This window comes from Condylura cristata, unplaced genomic scaffold, assembly GCF_000260355.1.
Source record: "Condylura cristata isolate star-nosed mole 26May11 unplaced genomic scaffold, ConCri1.0 scaffold00009, whole genome shotgun sequence".
Lineage (NCBI taxonomy): Eukaryota > Metazoa > Chordata > Mammalia > Eulipotyphla > Talpidae > Condylura > Condylura cristata.
The window spans coordinates 36,169,515-36,188,714 of record NW_004567110.1 but is presented as its reverse complement, the minus strand read 5'-3'; the positions used below and the strand labels follow the sequence as shown (position 1 = coordinate 36,188,714).

General features: G+C 35.5%; 2 protein-coding genes across 5 annotated transcripts in view; one reads left to right on the top strand and one right to left on the bottom strand.

The window, feature by feature from the left end:
- The first annotated feature begins 5,173 nt into the window (after nt 1-5,173).
- On the top strand, nt 5,174-13,897 carry E2F5 (E2F transcription factor 5, p130-binding). Of its 2 annotated transcripts, none has more exons than XM_004679759.2 (7): nt 5,174-6,344; nt 7,327-7,488; nt 8,537-8,580; nt 9,737-9,801; nt 10,778-11,045; nt 12,180-12,224; nt 13,146-13,897. In XM_004679759.2, exons 2-7 carry the CDS (start codon nt 7,466-7,468, stop codon nt 13,253-13,255), a joined length of 555 nt encoding a protein of 184 aa, XP_004679816.1. In that variant the 5' UTR covers nt 5,174-6,344; nt 7,327-7,465; the 3' UTR covers nt 13,256-13,897. The 2 variants fall into 2 exon arrangements, with proteins under 2 accessions (XP_004679816.1, XP_004679815.1); XM_004679758.2 differs by having other exon boundaries at nt 12,177-12,224.
- Nucleotides 13,306-19,200, bottom strand: part of LOC101623942 (chromosome unknown open reading frame, human C8orf59) — a 159,857-nt gene continuing 153,962 nt past the window's right edge. For all 3 annotated transcript variants that reach the window (XM_012722967.1, XM_004680018.2, XM_012722968.1), the window contains 3 exons: nt 15,766-15,882; nt 14,247-14,363; nt 13,306-14,013 (listed from right to left, as the gene is read on the bottom strand). In XM_012722967.1, the coding sequence (XP_012578421.1) occupies nt 13,939-14,013; nt 14,247-14,363; nt 15,766-15,879 (306 nt within the window). In that variant the 5' untranslated portion in view covers nt 15,880-15,882 and the 3' untranslated portion in view covers nt 13,306-13,938. The remainder of the gene's footprint in view (nt 14,014-14,246; nt 14,364-15,765; nt 15,883-19,200) is intronic.

Below are 19,200 nucleotides of genomic sequence, written 5' to 3'. Positions count from 1 at the left end.
CAGCCATATACCAGAGACATTTTGTGGGTGTGGAGTCGGGGGAGGGAAATGCACGGGATTATGGTGATGGCACACGGGTGACTTGGTGATGGGAAACCCGCGGGGATTACAATTGAGATGGAAAAAAAAATGTACAAAATGATGTAAAAATAAACTTTTGTAATAAAAAAATGTAAAAAAAAAGTCTATTAAAATGCACATATAAAGCTGTTTAATACATCTACTCTAGGGTATAATTACTAAAGAATTATTAAATACGTGATGCTTGGCTAACTGGAAGAACATTTTCAGGAAACCAATCATAATGGTTACCATTGATATCACTGTAGCAAATGCTTTCCTTACGTTAGCTCATATAATCCCTGTAACAAGATGCTAAATGAGAGCTATATCTCCATTTTGCTGGTTAGGAAATTGAGGCTTATTGCTGTTAAGTGATTTTGTGAGGAAACGAAGTATGAACCTGGATAGTCTGATATCAGAATTGATGCCCTGAACAACTACCATGTTAAGCAAACTACCTCCAAGGTTTTGGTATAATTTGAAAAGCTCTTTACTGGCAAATCATAAAAATAAAAACAACAATGAAGGTGAAGAAGCCAGCATCTTATTTTCCAGTATTTGGACAGAATAATGGGTTTATAGCTAAAAGAGTAGTTCTGAATTCCTGGTCCTGGTTATGCCACTTCCCAGTAACACATCTTTGGGACCCCCTGTGTCTGTGTTCTGTATATTTTATCATTAAAATAAATGTGCAACTTGAATATAGTTGCTCTGAGCTGGAAGAAAGGATGAGACATCATAACTGGTGATAGTATTTTGTCAACCAAAAAGTGCCAGGCAAGTTTTATTTTTTTAATTGAAATGAATTTCAATAAAGGCAGCGGCCTAAAAGATGTTATGACAGTGTTTCTCAATGTGTATATCAAAAATAGAATACTTCAAATTCTGGATGTTTGTTAAAACGGTAACTGAGAAATCCTTCTTTAGACCCTGGGAGTGGACAGGTAACTTTTGATGCCTGTTGCTCTTGGCAGCATGTAATGAGTCCTGCCTTTCAGTTTCCAGTCTTATTCCGATCAGATGTAACTGCTGTGTTAGTAATAGTAGTTAATGCTGGCTAGAACTGACCTTTGAGGAGCTACAATTGACAAGCAAGCTGCTCTTGGAAAAATGTTAGAAGTTAGGGATTGAAAAAAAAAATCCTGTTTGATAGGCTCTGTTATAGACCTTTGCTCCTGTCTTTGCATTGCAGAAGATGACTAAATTAATCTACATTACTGAGCCAGGAGCTGAATTTTGGTAGCTCTGGGACTTTTTTATTTTTTAAATAATAAATTGAAATCTATACTTACAGTAAAATATCATTATACTCTTTTTTTTTGGAGAATATGAAAATTACAAGATTTTGAAATGTTGGATTTAATTGTTAAAAAGAGGAAGATCAGAACAACCATAGCTGAATCTATCATTTGTGTTCTTGAGGTCTGATGGTGTTCAAATGTATGAGATGATGTAAGGGCCTTAGCTGTTGCGGAAGATGCTTTTTTTAAGAGAAAACTATATAGACATTTGGGGCATAATCTCATTAAGGTAGGAATGAGTTTCTAATTAAGTCCTTGAGTTAATGGAGGTTGTATTTACTAAAGTGTCTAGATATTTTAGCTAGGTTTTATGGCTTTAGACATTTTATTTTTACAAATGTTACTAAAACTTTAAAGGTAACTGTTAACAAGCTAGAAATATTTACACTTTGAACTGCCAACTTAAAAGGTGTAAAATAACGCAGCTTCACAAATCTTTAAAAAGAAAAAGATGGTAACAACATGAAAGCATAATGCAGAGAAAACATCAAATGCAGTGTATTAGTTTATATAATTATACAATCAATTATAAAATTGCAATGTATTAGTTTTCTGTCCTTTTTAATAAAGTTGTTTGGATGAAAGCATATCAACAAGTAAAAGTTTAAAGTATACCAGGCAAAAGGAAAGAAAAGAAAGTAGGGGTGAAATTTGATTTTTCTTGAAACCTTTCAAGACTGCTGTGAATGAATTCTGTCTTTTGGTATGAATTCTGTCTTTTGCCCATGTTTTAATGTGGGTTTTTATGCTTGCTTTTATGGTTTCAATTATTGAGATAGTCAAATCTTTATCTTTTTAATTTCCTCTATAAAGTTTTTTTTTTTAAGATTTATTTATTTTATGCATACAGAGCTGGGGTACAGACCAGAGGTGCAGGGGTGGTGAGAAGATTCACCAGAGACAGAGTGTGGGGAGCAGAACAAGCAGACTGATGAAATACACTGCTGAGGAAAGCAGTGGGCAGTCAGGGGAGTTCTGGGTCAGGAATGGTGATCTGTGGGATCACCTCCTGGGCGGACTTGAACTCATGCTGAAGTGGCTTTAGCTTCTTAGTGCTGTGCTTTAACCCGCAGCGCCACTAGGGAGCGCCTTCTTCTATAAATTTTAACATTGAAAAGTTCCCAGTAAAGAAAACTTTTGACTTTTTACTTCTATTGTTAACTCAATATTGTTTCAATGAATAGAGTGTGTGTTTTATAAGTGATCTCCTCAAAGCTTTTCTATGTGTGTCTTACTGCCATGTTCTTAGCTTTTAAATTTTTCATTACTTAAAAGTTGCCTGGGGTTTCCCTGGTGGAGCAAGGAGTTAAGTCCCTGTACTCTGAAGCTATTTGCAGCCACCCAGGCCAGGGATGACCCACAGGCACAGCAGACCTTGCTTATCTTAATCACTGCTCCCCTCATTAGTGAATTTCAGTCAGTCCACCTCTTCTGCTACTCACTCTGTGTCTCCTGAATCCTCTCATCCCCCTGAACCTCTTGTTTGCACCCCAATTCATGTATGCATAAATAAATAAATCTTAAAAAAAAAGTTGGCTGGGTGTATCCCAGATGGTACTTCCAGTGTTCTGTGCACCATAAAATATAATAGCTTAACAAGAATCATGTTTTAAAAAGAAGTAATTAGGATCCAAATGGGATGGCCTCTTGGAATAGTAAAATAGACCTTTTTATACCTAATTTTGCTGGACTTTTTTTCTGTAGTGTTATTCAGAGCTGTAGGGTTGCTCTGTTACACTCCTCTACAACATTAAGTGAACCAGTGTGTTTCTTTACTACTATAATGAGAAACTGAATCAATAATAGTGATAATAGCTAACACAGATGTAATGCTTAAGCAAACATCAGACAGCCTTCTGTTTTAGATATTATACTCATTTACTCCTTAACAACACCTTGCTGCCTAGAGATAAGGAAATTGTTTAGGTACAGCGAGAGCATAACTTGTGCAGGGCCCCTGTCCTGACTGCTGGGCTGCACCCACTCTGTGGGCATGAAATGAGCACATGTCAGTCCCAGTGGCAGAGAAGCAGGCTTATGTTGCTCATGTTGTAAAAGGTCAGTGCTTATTAGAAAAGAATCTCTAAAACTTGCAGTTTGGGACTTAGGCAGACAGTCTCTGGAATTTGCAATTTCTTAATTTCAGAGTTTCAGCAGACTTTCCAGTTTAAAATTTGTATCTCCATTTTTTTTTTCTGAGTAATAAATGGCAACTTAAGTGAAACTGAAATTTTTTTCAAAGTGTATGTGGTGATTATTAAAAAGCAAAAATAAGATCAAAGGTAAAGCATATGGATTAAAAAAGATGTTGAATGCAGTAGTAGTTTGGGACAGTGAACCTGGTGGAGATTTTTGTAGGAAAGATTCTTTTAAGATTGGAAATTAAAACACAATCCTGCTTCTGAAGGGAGTCTTTTGTATTCTTATTATGCTTTGGTATTTAATTTCCTTATTGACTTAATGCCCCCTGAGATTATTGAAAGCACACTTTGGCCTTCTCCAGGAATGCTTTTTTCTTTTTTTTTTTGCCCCCACCTTACGTAATCTGTTTTTCAACTACTTTTTGGGACTGTTGCACCTTTAAAAACTTCATTCAAATAGATGTCACAGTCCCAAAGCCTACCTCTGTGTTCAGTTTTTGTTACTGCTTACTAGAATAGGTGGAAACAAAGATCTTTCTCCCTTAGATGGCTTCATGCATTCGCTATGAAACCACCTTTAGACAAATGGCTTTTCAATGGCTTTTTCAGTGCAGTTACAGAGTTCAGTAACTTTGGGCTATGCACCAAAATTGTTTCAAGTCTTTTAAAATTAAAGAAGCCCATTTGAAAATGTTTTGCCAAACGTTTATTTTACTATTTGTAATGAATGCCAAATTCCAGCTGATTATTCATTACCTTTCTGAAAATCTGTTTCCTTTAAAACAGGGAAGAGATAACCTACTTTATAAAGTGGTTGCAAGCATTGAATTAGATAATATCTGCAAAAGATCCCATGACACAATAATCTCATTACTGACTTTTAATGGTTCTTCTTAAGTGAGTTGAAATCAAGCATTCTACATATTAATTATCTTAATAGTGTTTGGAATTAACTGATAATCATCCTAAGCCTCATCATGAGATGCATCAACAAAAAATAACACGTGGCACAGATGAACGTGAGTTCACTTTTTTAAATTCTCATCAGTATATTTAGTAGGCTGTCTTAGTCTGTCAAGTCAGGCGCATCCAGCCTTTTTTCCAAGATCTTATCACTTGTGCATTTGTGTGCCTGCTGAAAACTAACTTCATACAGTGTTTCCTTAACACACTGTGACTTTTAGAATTCTGTCTCTCCTCATTGTAGTGTTGTTTCTGAAATAGTGTATTCTGAAACATGGAATGCACAAGTATTGACAGTTATGGCCCTGGAAAAAAGTAAAGTATCTGCTTTGCAGATGGAAAACCTGAAAGACAGGATGATTCCTATAGTTACTGTTTGTATGTTAGCGCTTTTGAATGCAGCATCATGCTCCAACAGAAGAACATGCTTGAGCAAACTAGCTACAACTAATCCTAACTCAAATAAACTTAACACATAATCTCTCTCCCTCCCAGAGTTAATATTGGATCCTGGTGAACTCATTTTTTAGAGAGAATGGAACAGGAGGGTAAAACCAGAAAATACTTAGCCCTTTTTAGCACTTCTGTGTGATCTGTCAGCTCTCCTGAATTCTTTGCCTATCTCTTAAAAACAGTTTTAATTCTTGCTCAACAAAACAGATATCACATTGTTTATAATTGGTGACATTTTTAGAAATGATTGAATATTTGAGAGGAGCTTTTTCTTTCAGAAAGTTTTGTTTTTGGTATAGTACAATTAGATAATTCCTTTATGGCTTTGTAGGTCAAATCCTATCATAGCGAAATGTATGTCAAGCGAAATGTACCACGCACGTAGGTGCTTAGCAGCGATAGTGGCATTATGGGATGAAGTGTACCCTGCTCGTCCCTGCCTTCAGTACCAGGGACTTCTCCAGAACTGAAGAAAATGTACAGTGCTGCTGGATCTCACCTTAAGTTGCTGACCCCGAGCATCAGAAGGGCTAATGGTGGGGTCCAGCATCCTTGCCACATTGCTTGCTTTGGTACTCTCAGACGTGAGTATTGCACCCTAGCCTTTGAACCATAATTAACCCCTTCACCTTTTGCCACCCACCCCTACTGGTAACATGAAGTACTTTTGTCAGTCCTATGCTGTGAGTGAAACCACTGAGCTTTTGTATAGTAACTATGGCACCTACAAGCTTGTACTTAATTTCTTACGGATTTTCTTATGTTGGGATAAACATAAAGCTCAATTTTCTTGCAAGTTAGAGAGAAATTATATATTGCAAGGCATTACAAGTATGTAATTCAGAATTTCTTCCCAAAGATCTTGACTTCATTAAACAAAAATTCAGAAACATAACTTTTGAAGGTTTCAAAAAGGCTTAAAACTGTCTTTAGACAAGACTATTTTATCAGTAGAGAAGATAGGAAGTGACATTAAGTAGATAATTAGTAGTTTGCCTTAGGAGATGGCATTGAGTATTCTTACTGTGTTCTTTTATCTTTGTGCATTTGTGTCATGACCTTTTAATTTTTTTCCCCATTGCAACATCTGCTGGCTTTTATGGAATAATTTCTTTGGTATTTGTAATGTTTGAAAGATGCTTTCAACATATCCAGCTATTGTTCCTAAACTGCTAACCAGATCAAATTTGGAACTAGTTTCTTAAGCTGTCAGCTTAATAATAAAGCCATTTTAGTTCTAAAATAAGAATTGTCCTTTATTTCATTGGTCTTTTGTTTCCCCCCACACACATACCCCCCATTTTTAAAAACAGGCTGCAGACACTTTGGCTGTAAGGCAAAAAAGAAGAATTTATGATATCACCAATGTCTTGGAAGGAATTGACCTGATTGAAAAAAAGTCAAAAAATAGTATCCAGTGGAAGTAAGTTACAAACCACTACCCTGTTCTACAACCTTTATTTTTCTGCCCCATAACCCTACAAAATCTTTCTAAAATCTTTCCTACATTCTCTAGTTAAGTCCTAATCATACCTCGCCCCTCATTTTTCCTTTTTTTGGTCTCTGTACAGTAATCCTTCTTTATCTGTGGGTTTACTTTCTCAGATTTCAGTTATCTGCTATCAGCTTGCCCTGCAAGTGAGTTGAGAGTAAGAACAACCACCATTATATAACTTTTTACAGTATATTGTTGCAGTATACTTGAAAACATGAGCTATATTTTATATATGGGAATGTGTACCTTATAATAATATTTAGGGGCCTCCCCGGTGGCTCAGAGGTTAAAGACACAGCAGTATAAAGCTATCACCAGCTACTGTGGCACAAGTTTGCTCCCCGGCCAGGGAGGTGACCCGATGGTGTAGCAGACCTTTCCTGTCTCGCCTGCTGCTTACCTCTGAATCCACTCACTCTCGACACCTCTGGCCTACAACCTTGTATGAATAAATATTTTAAAAAATTGATTGAAATGAATGTTGTCATTTATTGTTAACTGGTTATACAGTAGAATGTTTTGCAAATTTATGCCCATTAGCCTTAGTAGGTTTTTTTTTTTTTGCTCTAGCCAAAATATTAAACAATCTGATTTATTTTGCCATTGTATCTACATTATGAGACTTCTGGGTGTGACAATTTAGCTTTGAAATCATTTTAGTTTCTCAGTCATCTGCTGGCCATCCAATAATGAACCATTCTACAAATTAAGAATATTTGTAATTTGATTGTTCTTGTTAATTAACTTTTAAGCAAACATTCAGAGGTAGTATTTAAATTTTCTAACAGCTTAATGCTTTTTTTTTAGAAGTACCTAAAGATTTTTATCTAGAATATATTATACAGTTTTATTAAATTAAAAATAAGTGATGTTGAGTTTGATACTGGTGATATTTTCCTATGTTTTTAAGAGGTGTAGGTGCTGGCTGTAATACTAAAGAAGTCATAGATAGATTAAAATATCTTAAAGCTGAAATTGAAGATCTAGAACTGAAGGAAAGAGAACTTGATCAGCAGAAGTTGTGGCTACAGCAGAGCATCAAAAATGTGATGGACGACTCTGTTAATAATAGATATCCTTTAAAAATAAGTTATGCATATACATAATGCTACAGAATGTTGTTTCTATAATGTTCTTCTAATTTGAAGATCACTAACCTTATTTTAGAGTTTGGAGATAAGTTTTGCAAACGAATATAATATTTTAATTTCATAAGTCTAATTAAATTTATACTAACTAATACTTAAATCTGTTTTACCTTTTTTAGGTTACATAGTGCAACTGTTAATATTATTCCCATGTTGTGAGAGAAAAACAAATATTGGGATTGAAAATGAAATATAACTGGGCCTGTAGTCAATTCAGGATACTTTCTAGCTAATATTAACCCAGAGATACCTTCTAGAGGGTAGGCTTCTAAGACCTGGCATCTACATAATATATTGGGGGAGGGAGGGAATATTAGTGATACTCCATGTTTTTTAAAAATTACTGTTTTTCTCATTTGTGAACTTACCTATATTTTTATTGAACATTTTTACTTCATTCTGTACACTCTCTCATGAACTTTTGACCAATGTTACTTTGTGTTAGTGAAGGACTCCTTAAGAGTTTGGTAGTAATGGAGGAATTCCAACTGCCCTTTGGTACCCCCAGAATTAAAAAACATGGCTAGTTGATCTGGGACACTGCTACAGTGCTTTGTAAGATTTAAACTGCTCCCAATTCTTTAGCCACAACCCAAGGAGATTTTCGATGTAGAAGCTTATGTCATTTCTCTTGACTACTGTATTAGAATCCTTTCCCTCAATGAGATCCTTCCCCAAGAATCCTGTCCCTCAAAAGAATGTTTCCCATCTCTCCCAAGGATCCTCAGATGTCCCAGAAATCAACAAATAGCTGCTGCTTAAGAGCAAAGGATTTACATTCCTCTTATGGACCTTTATTTGTCTTTGCTTTTTCAGACTAATGACTTCTGTCCTCTTTTACCTGATCATATATGACAAAGTCTTTATGTATCTGGTTATTGTGTTTTTTTGACTTTTAAGATTTTTAAAAATTTAATATAAAATTAATTATAGTTTGATAAGAACATTGTTCCTTAACTCCTGTGACAGTACATTTTCCTATGTAACCCATGAAGACATCTGTAATTGCTTTAATGGTAAGTAAAGTTAGTAAATTTTTCTTAAACTTTTCCTTGGTTTATGCATTCATTCCAAGTCATTATTTTCAAAAGTTGTGGATGTTTTGTTTCACTCTACAGTGCTGTGTAGAGATGGGCTTTTGTTTCTGTTCTCATGACAACTGCTTTTCAGTTTTCCCTTTATTGCTGCATGGGTTAGTATCAGCTGTGTGCGGAAGGGATAGCTTAAGTCAGAGAAAAATTAACAGACCAGTTTCAAGAGTCACAGAATCTCACAGTTAATAACTGAATTTGAACTCTAACACTGTTCTCATTGGCATTGTTTATAAAAATCTGTAGCAAATGTGCTGCATATACAAACAGAAGCCAGAGAAAGCCTGTAAACAGAATCAGGTAAAACCATTTCATATTCAGGGAACTTAGTCTTACTCCTAAACCACCTGCTTCTATGTTTTCCCCTTAAAATGACAATATAGTATCAACAATAAAAGTGGGGGATTAGATACCTGTATTCCTGTAGTTGTGTATTACAAGTAAAACAAAATTTTGTGTACACATTTATATTATAATGCAAATACAAAAAATAAAGACCTGTCAAACACCTGGCCAGGTGGAATCTCACTCTAAATCTAAGGTTGTATTGGCAGAATGTCTGTCTCTGCTTGCACTGTATCTCCTGAGCACTCTTAAGTAAAGTTTGAGGAAGGTATTCTTCATCTTCAGCACAGCACAGACTGCTTCAAATTTGACTTCAAAAGCAAGCTTGAGTTCACTATTGCCTAATCTCTAGGATCCTCAGGCATTTAAGCAGCTTATATATTTCAAGTAAAGTGTTATTTTATTGAGATTAGAAAGTTTTCAGAATCTCAGTAAACCATTGTTACCTCAATAAAAAATACAATTAAAAAATGTGACCACACAATACTGGAAGTTTAATTAACTTGAATTTGTTATTGTGAAAATAAGAGCTGACATTACTTACCCTTTTGTAAGATTTGCCAGCACATGTATTACCTCACTTAATGTCAACCTATACGTTAAGATAAATTTCCTCCATTTACAGAATTAAGAACTAAAGCCTAACTCTGGGATTCAGATCCAAGAGTTCTGACTCCAATCTGCCCATGTAGTTCGTGGTTAATACTGTTTTTAAGTTGTATATTTTTTTGACCAGGTGATACGCTCTTGGCCATTCAAGCACCTTCTGGTACACAGCTGGAGGTCCCTATTCCAGAAATGGTATGTAGGATAACTTTTGTTGAAATGGACCTATTAATTTCAAGACAAATGTATTTTCTTTAGTTGATCATGAGCTAATTGTATGTAAACACTATAATTTACCTATTTGAAGGCAGTGATGCCAGAATTTCAATGTCTTCAATATTTCAATAAATTATAAGTCACTGAGTGAATCATTTAATATTTTATTTTAATTTGATTTTGAGGTACAGTATGTATATCTAAGAATTGCTATAATGTCATAACCTTGAAAAATAAGTCAAAATGACTAACAGATCTAAAAGTTCTAAAGAAGTTTAAATAAGGAATTATATTACATCTTTGAAAAAATTATTCTGCTTTATTAAGTCGTAAAGACATTTGTTAACTATGCTACAGACCTACTGTTTCGTGATTTTGGTTTTCACATTTTGATTTCCTAAGATAGATTTAGAAATTATAAAAATCAGAAAAGTGAATAGAATGATTGTAATTCTGTCATTCCTTGATCCCTTTACTATTCCGGAAGTTTGTATTTACATTCATATAACTGGATTCTAATGACTCAGGATATAAATTACCTTTTTGAGAATGTACAGATTTTATATCTCTAAGAAGTCAGTTTTCTGATTGCAAAATGGAAAAAAAGTTGTGACTTGTAAATAGTTGTCATTGATGGCACCAGTTCCATGGGGCTAAAGCAGAAGACGGGATCCATGTGGCTTGGAATACTGATATGTAGAATGACAGTAAAGTGGGTGGTTGCCAGGTAACTGCAGCAGAGCTTTTGATGACCAGTATTTGAGAAAAGCTTACCTTTAGAGGCCCCAGTATCCTGTCCTACTCTTACTCTTTACCTGTTTTGACTTAACAACTATTTTGTTGTATGAATTTAGTTAGTTCCTAACAGCTTTTGCCCGTCTCACTTTTTTATTGTTTCAGAGTAGCTAGAAATGTTAATATTTATTCCATTTGTTTATATCCAATAACTCCGAAGGGTCAGAATGGACAAAAGAAATACCAGATCAATCTAAAGAGCCACTCAGGTCCTATCCACGTGCTGCTAATAAATAAAGAGTCTGGTTCTTCTAAGCCTGTGGTTTTTCCTGTTCCTCCACCTGATGACCTCACACAACCTTCCTCTGAACCCTCAACTCCAGTGACTCCACAGAAATCCAACACGACAACTCAGAATCTGCCTGATCAACAGGTCTCTGAGAAAAGCCAAAATCTTCAGCAGACACCAGCCACAGACTTAACTTCAGGTGGGTTCAGAGCCTTTGTTTCAAAAAATAGAGAGAAATATGAACACTGAATTAAACAGTTTTCCTGAATGTGTTGGTTATGACATTCTATTTTTTAATATAGGAAGCATAATAGCTTTAATTTAGGAGCAAGTATTTAGTGTCTCCTGTGCACTCAGAATTGGAAAAAGATCCTGTCCTTGACTGCATTATAGATTTCATTGGCAGCAGATAGATGCAGTTGTGTGTATGTATGTGTACATACATTGCTAGTTATAATACAATGTGTTTAAGAGTGTACAGAAATATGAATACTGAATAAAAGAAAAATTTAATGGGCCAGTGTGTTAAGTTTTCTTCAGGGGAGTTCCTTTTTCTCCTTTTACTATTTACATGTCAGTTTCTTATCTGAGATTAGTAATTGGTAAGGTTCTTTTTTAGTAAGTCTAGGAAAAATTGTTGAAAATGTTCTACCTGTAAGAAAAATCAAACTTGTGTAGAATATAGTGACTAATACCTATAGTTTTTCCATATTATACTTTTTGTTTGGTAAGCTTAGTTTTAGGATTATAATGGTTTCAACTCCAATTAATTAGGAGCACTTGCCTCCTAGTTTCTTCTGTTAAATAATAAATAACTAAAAATAGCACCAGGAGTAGGGACCACAACTCCTAAATTTATGAAAATGTTCTTGGCACTCAGTCTTTCCCCTGGTTACATGCCTGAGTATTTCACTACTTCTTAGTGATTCCAGATAAAGTGCTAAACCAAATTCAGGGGTGAATAAACAACTTAGTCGTGCCAACCTAAATGTTGTATTGCATATCATTAAAAGCTATATTGTATATGCCAGTTTATAATTTTATGTGATCCTGTACAATACAGTATGTGTTTTAAGTGAGCTTGTGATTTAGCCAGTTTGAAGTTGGAAGTTTAGAAGTTAAACCTGGCAGTTCCATACTCATGAAAATGATACTGTTTCATGAAGTACTTGAATTTTGTACTGCTCATCCAGCTGCTAAAATTTAAATGTTTAATGAACATGGTAAAACACTGTTAAATCTATGTAGCATGTAAATACAACATGCTTTAGATGGCTTTACTGCTAAAAATACAAACAGAATGTAACAGAACTGTCACATTTGTTTCCAGCAGGATCTATTAGTGCAGATATCATTGATGAGTTAATGTCTTCTGATGGTAAGAATTTTTTAAATCTTAGCACCTTACACATCAGTACTGCTTTTTGAGAGATTATAAGTGTCACATGATTTTGAAAAAGTTAAGAACTTAACATTTTTTTTAGCTTTTTAATATATTGTGCTGGCTCAGGTATCCTTTAATACTTTAACAGTCAGAAATTTTTTTTTGCTTTCATTTTGAGTGAAAAGAATATATTAAGGGACACTTAATACCTCCACTGACTTTTAACTTGTTGCACATTAGCTCTTTTCACTTTTGAAGAATTTGGCCAAAAAAAAGCAAAACATACCTATGTCAACAGATAGTATGAAAACCCAGTTTTGTAAATATCACCATGCAGTTTCAAGCTGCCAGTGTGAAATTCTGAACTGTTACTAACATTAATCATGTCATCTAATAAAAATCAATTTAGCTGCCACTAGTTTATAATTACTTTAATAGTTTCTCTCTTGGCTTTACCATTCCGTAAGTTCTTAGATTCAGAATCCTGGTTCCTAACAAATAACAGTTAAGCCATAGGAAGTCACAGTTAAACCACTTAAATTTGTTAAGCATCAGAAAACTTATTAAATCCAGTTCATACTTCTGTTTCAGAGTTGCAGCATATTTAGCAAATCAGAGAAAAATATTTGACCAATGTTTCTGAATCATTTTAGTGACACTAATTGTAAGCGCTATTTCTCAAGTGTAATTCTATAATCAGCACATAAGTTGTCTTTAAATGAGAATTTTCCAAAATACACATAAAATACAAATCATTAAATTGATCATTACTTTACCTGTTAAATGTATCTTAAAATTCTTCATGACATAGGAAGCGTAATTTAATTCAGAAGTGTAATTGAGAGTATTTTATGTTACATATCATTGCCATATGAAGAAACCACCTTTAATACTGGTTTTGTGTTTTGCTTGCAGTGTTTCCTCTCTTACGGCTTTCTCCTACCCCAGCAGATGACTACAACTTTAATTTAGATGATAATGAAGGTGTCTGTGATCTGTTTGATGTCCAGATACTAAATTATTAGATTCCACAGAAACTTGGGACTGCTATCTACCTCTAACTGCGTAACATTTTAGCATACTTAATAACTAAGTATTTAAAATAATGAATGTAACATCTTTGTAGTTCACTGATTCTGAAGTATTCCTCCCTAATACTTTCTTTTCTACTTCACAAAACTTCAACATAAAAACAAAGGGCTCTGATTGCTTCAGGGGTATATGTGACTTAATATCCAAAAGTCCCTCTTCCAAGTAATTATATTTTAAGACTTCAATATTTTCTTTACTTCTGAATTCTTCTTTTTATTTTGTAAGAGGGAAATTGTAGAGTTAAGGTCATCAAAAACAAATAGTTGGCCAAGGGCTCATCACTTGTTTGTCTTCTATTTCTACTGCCACAAAATTGTGTCCCCTCCTATCTGCACAGACACTCACTGCCACTTGTAATTTGAAGGTTGTAAACTAGGATAGATGTTAACTGTTTTCAGTGAACAGATTTTGTGAAGTGCCTTCTGTTTTAGCACTTTAAGTTTATCACACTTTGTTGACTTCTGACATTCCACTTTCCTAGATTATAGGAAAGACCTGTTGATGTAGTTTGTCTTTGAAATGTGCCAATGTCTGTACATTAACAAGATTTTTAAAATAAAATTGTATAAAGCATTTCTTTCTTTCTTTTTTTTAAATTTAATGCATTACCAGTATATTACAACTGAGCCATTAATCTTGTAGCTTCGTCAACATTAACTGGTTCATTTTCATGACACTGCTGAGGAGGAGTCTGAAGAAGAAAAACATCGTATTTAAAAATTTTGAAAATATCAAGAAAAATCATTTGTTTATAATATATTATCTGACTTAGTTTCTCCTACCTTTAGTTTCATACCTTTGGGAGCAAAATTTAAGCGTCTGAATGCTATACATATTACAAAGCTTAGAGGCTTTGGACATTCAAAGTTCAGTTCCCTGGTCTTAATTTACTAGCTACAACAAAAGGAAATGATTTCTACTTACCAGCTGTTTCTGCAGAGGTTCAAGAGAAAGGCCTTTTGAGAAATGTAGAAGTTCCTTTTGTATATCTACAAAAGCTTTATTCACTCTGTGAACTTTTTCATCATTAACAATGTTTATCTTAAGAAAAAAAAAAAAGATCCTTAAAAAGATACTCAATTTAACCTTCTTAAATCTAAAAACTGTTAACGCACTAAAATCCTTAGTCTTACCATGAGATTTTAGAATGTTGTTATTTTAAAAAACAATTAGGCAGGTGTTCCTCACATTTAGGCTTTAGTGATATAACAGGCCAAAATATGTGACCATTATCTAAAATATAGGGCATCAATCTTTCATCTGGAAAATGAGAAATGTCCTAATGGCACATCCCTGAATCCTTCCTTGACTTTCTTGCCTTAATGGAAGTCCCTGGCAGTCTCCTGAGGACAAGTTTTCTCTGCAGTCCTCTAGAATCTATGAGGTGGAGGATAGTAGTCTTGTTTTACTTACACTTGTTCCCAAACCATTTTTTTCTTAAAAATTATCAGCTCCTCTGCACTCCATATTTCAGAACACTCTGAAACCCCTTTTCCTCACTACTGACACCTACCAATACCAAGAAAACATCTTAAACCCTGGCTTAGTGACCTCAAGCCCAGTGCTATGGTTTTGTAGACTTATAAAATTCTAATCTCATGGCCTGTTATTAATCTCTTCAGGGCCTCATCTCCAGGAATCTTACCCACTTTTTACATTAGCCACCCATTCTCTTATTTTTCCTTAGATGAGTCATTACCCATAATTGTACCACTTGTCATGCTAGTACACTGGAATCTTCCTGTAATTACTATTTTTCAAATTTTTGTATCACTTTTCCATCAGCTTCTCTTATTTCTTTTAGTCGGTCTTGACTGGTAACTTACATAAAAAACCAGCCTTTTCCTAGCCTAAAACTAAAGTTGGAGTAAATTATGACTAGCTGACTGGCACAAACTACATTCTATCAACTTACAATTTATATAATCCCAAGCAATCACTTAAATTGTAATTCTCCCTTCCCCCAAATATTTTTAAATGCAAGATTACTCCTTTTCAAATTTTACATTTTAAAAATTATTTTACAGATTTTTTTAATTTGGTTTGTAGACATCTTCAAAGAGAAAAATTACTGAGGAGAAAAATTGCTCACTGACACTCTCTATTAAGAGGCTCTTGACTTAAGATTTGAGCTCAGAGATCACCAGTGTGTTACAACTGAGCCATTAACATTTCTCAGACCATGTTTTTTTATAATTTCTATGTTCTCATTTAATGCCATTAAACTGTTAATTGGATCCTCACTTGCAGTTAATATTTTTTTCTTCTGCACAACTGAATTCAAAGGGGGATTATTTTCCTTTACCTTTAAAAAAATGTTTAAAACCATCTTACCTTTGTAAAAAAAAGGCTAAGAACCTATATTAAATAATAAATTTCAGTTTTTCAATGCCTTTAGTACAAATGTACTTTGTAAATAGTCAAGTGCTTAATTAAAACTCACCTTCTTCAGATTAGTCATCACTGGTTTTGCTTTGTTTTTAGCCTTAAAATTTTTCTGACTGGCTATGTGAAATACATTCCTAGACTTCGGTCCTCTTACTTTATTCTTGGCCATTGTCTAGGAAAGAATAAGAAGGACTTCAATTAAACTGTGCACAATTATAAACAGTAAGTCAAGTTTTTTAAGTAAAGGTACCAATAAAGTCTAAGAATTGCCCTCTTCCTGATTCTTTTTGCTGCATCACTAAACTATTTCCACATCTGTCCCTCCTAGATTTCCTGCTGTGTTAAGTATCTAAGTATCTGGCCCACAGGAAGTTCCACATAAATCCCCGCTTGTTGAATACACTATTGTCAACACAACTGTTTTCAGCTCTGACAGTATTAACCACTACTACCCATTCTGCTAGTTTACACACTGACACAAGCTATGCAACTTCTGTTATGTTACAGGACAGAGCGAGGGGCACCAATGAACCCCCTAACGTGCCTGCTCCAAATCGGTTCTGCCATCTGCTGCATCAAGACAAAACATATAAAACTTTTAATGAAAAGGGACTTTAATACAGTGAGTATACAATACGGAACACAAAGAATATAATGTCTAAAACACCTGAAGTTACCCATCCCCTCGTGGGCAAAAGTCCACCCAAAAGGGATTGGTCCAAAGCAAGGCCTTAAAACCCACCACAAGACTAAAGCACCTTCTGGCCAGGACTCATCGAAAAGGATCAGAAATGGCCAGGCAAGTCTGGGAGGAAAAGAGCAAAATCAAAATCAAGATAAACACTGCCATAGTCACCTCCCTACAGGTATCTCACCCACATCTGCCTTAACCAGTCCAGGGCCAGGAAGCAAGCATGGTTTCTTCATCACATGCTTGTTGTTCCATGTGGCTTCCTCAGGTCTCCTTCTGGCTCTCCATCCTGCTTCCTTCTTTTTTCTCTTAAGATACCTTCCCTTTTTTCCTCTGTGCAGCTCTACCCTCCTGGGTGAGGCAGGGAACCTGGAACTTACCCTGTTCCTGGGGACCACCCTGTTACAGTCAGATACGGTATATGGATGGAGGGGAAATGCTCTGAAAAATCAGAATTCCCACACTAGCTCATGTTATGACCTCCCTTTTTTGTATAATCATCAAAATACTCTAAGCAACCATCAGTTTTCTATTGGACTGGTGTAGTCTCCCCTGCCTGGCTCAGGGAAGCAAGCACTGCCCCAGGATGGGAAAGTCCTTTTGAAATAAAAAATACTACAACTGGCTGATTAATAAAAACAATTTTAACAAAATCAGTATTGTAAAACAAGGCAGTACTGGAACAAGTTAAAAGATAGTCAGAATTCTTTTACTGCCCGGATGAGAATACAAATCTCTACTAAGGACTTTATTTTAGCCAATCATTACTGTGATAACTACAATAATGTTAGCTTTAAATTTTATGAATTTATGTACCTACCTTAATTTTTTTTAAAAAAAGATTTATTTATTCATACAGAACCAGGGTACAGGCCAGAGATGGGGAGGGTGAGAGGATTCACCAGTGACAGAGTGGGGAGCAGAACAGGCAGATTGACAAAGTACACTGCTGAGGGGAGCAGTGGGCGGGTCAGGAGAGGTCTGCCTGCCATGTGGTCACCTCCGGGGCAGGCGGGAATCGAACTCATGCTGAAGTGGCTTAAGCTTCTTAGTGCAGTGCTTTAATCCGTTGCACCATCAGGGAGGGCCCCCTACCTTAATTTTAATAGATCAATTTTAAGAATAATGTTATAATAACGCTCTCAGAAAAAGATTGTGATCTCAGCCCAATTCATATGCTAACTGCTTATCTGAAATGTATAAAATAAACTGACAGCAGAACAGGAAGACCTGCACCCAACTCCGATTCCCATGTCTTCCCTGCGCCCGCTCCTCTTTTCCCCCTTTTAGGACTCTCCACTTGCCAACGCCGCTCCTACCTTAAGACCTCGCCTGTTCTGCCCCCTCCCAACAACACAGCATTCAGGATCCTATCACACTCTTTTCATTCCTTTCTACTTGTCCTACTCCTGTGTGTACCCCTTCAAAATAAAAATCCTACAACATTTTCCTGTACTTCCTACCTTCCTCACTTGCTTAAATTACTTTCTGAACTTAAACATGTTACCCCTATTGTGAATGACACTTGCTTTGAAGTTTTAAATATTTTCTTTGTAACTATTCACCAAACTTAGAAACATTTCTCAAAACTGTCTTTGAAATATTTTTAAAATACTAAGATTTGTTTAACTTTTATTATGTGTACAAGCACAGCTAACATTTTCCTCCTTTAACTTACTCCTAAGAACACTGGGAGATGTACTAGATGCCACTTTACAGACAGAATTTGCTACTATACTACTAATAGTCAAGGAAGGCCAGGATTCAAGACCAGGCAGAGTTCACATTATATAATGTGGCTTTCCTTCCATTAAAAGAAAGTACAAAAGAAGAAGGAAAACTGCCTAGTTCAGAACCTGGTCACAGATGCTCTGTCCATCAGTTGGAAAATTGTCCATGAATCTAATCTTTGCAGATAGTTTTCCTGGAACACAGCTGTGACCATGTGATTATGTATTCTCTATGGTAACGAGAACCTGCTATGACTATGGTTCCTAAACCTAAAATATTTACTATCTGGCCCTTTGTAGAAAACTGTCAACTAAATCATCAGCATTCTAATTTGTTTGGCATAGATTACACTATAATGTAACTTTCCAATGTTAAAAATTTTCAGTGACTCTTCCAATGCATAAGGGACAATGTTTTGTCCTGGCACATTACTGGAAACCTGAATCTAGCATAAATCTGTCAAATATATCTTATGGTTAAATATATCTTAAGCTACCTCTCCAGACAGGTAGCATAGTCTGCCAAATGTTTTCTGAGGACAACCTGCACATTCATTCTTTCTCCTCTTTGCTCACACTGGTATCTCTTCAACTGAAATTAAATACTCCTTTAATAGGGACAGGCACACTTTTGAAACTCAACAGCACTCCTACTTAAAAAAAGACACAGAAGACATTATTATAGAAGGAAATACAAACAACTGGTCCCCTCCACGCTAACTTAAAAGCCTTTTAATAGTAACCAGAATCCAATCCATCTAGTATTCAATAATCAATTACTACTGCCACATACATACAATGTGAAACTGCCACGAAAGGTGTTACAGGCGGCATGCAAGTGGGGACAAAAAGATCCATTAGAGAGGGGGGCTTGAAGGCTAGTGGAGAAGGTAATACTAGTTGGGGGAAACCTCTGGTAACCACGTGAAAACTGGTAAGACAGCAGACAAGCGAAAACTGCTACCATGTTGTGGGGGGTAAAGCCCAACTGAGTTTCCGGCCTGGGCCAGCAGACCTGCATCCTGGCTGAGCTGCCAGGGACCATGCTCCATTGAACCGAGGCTCCCAA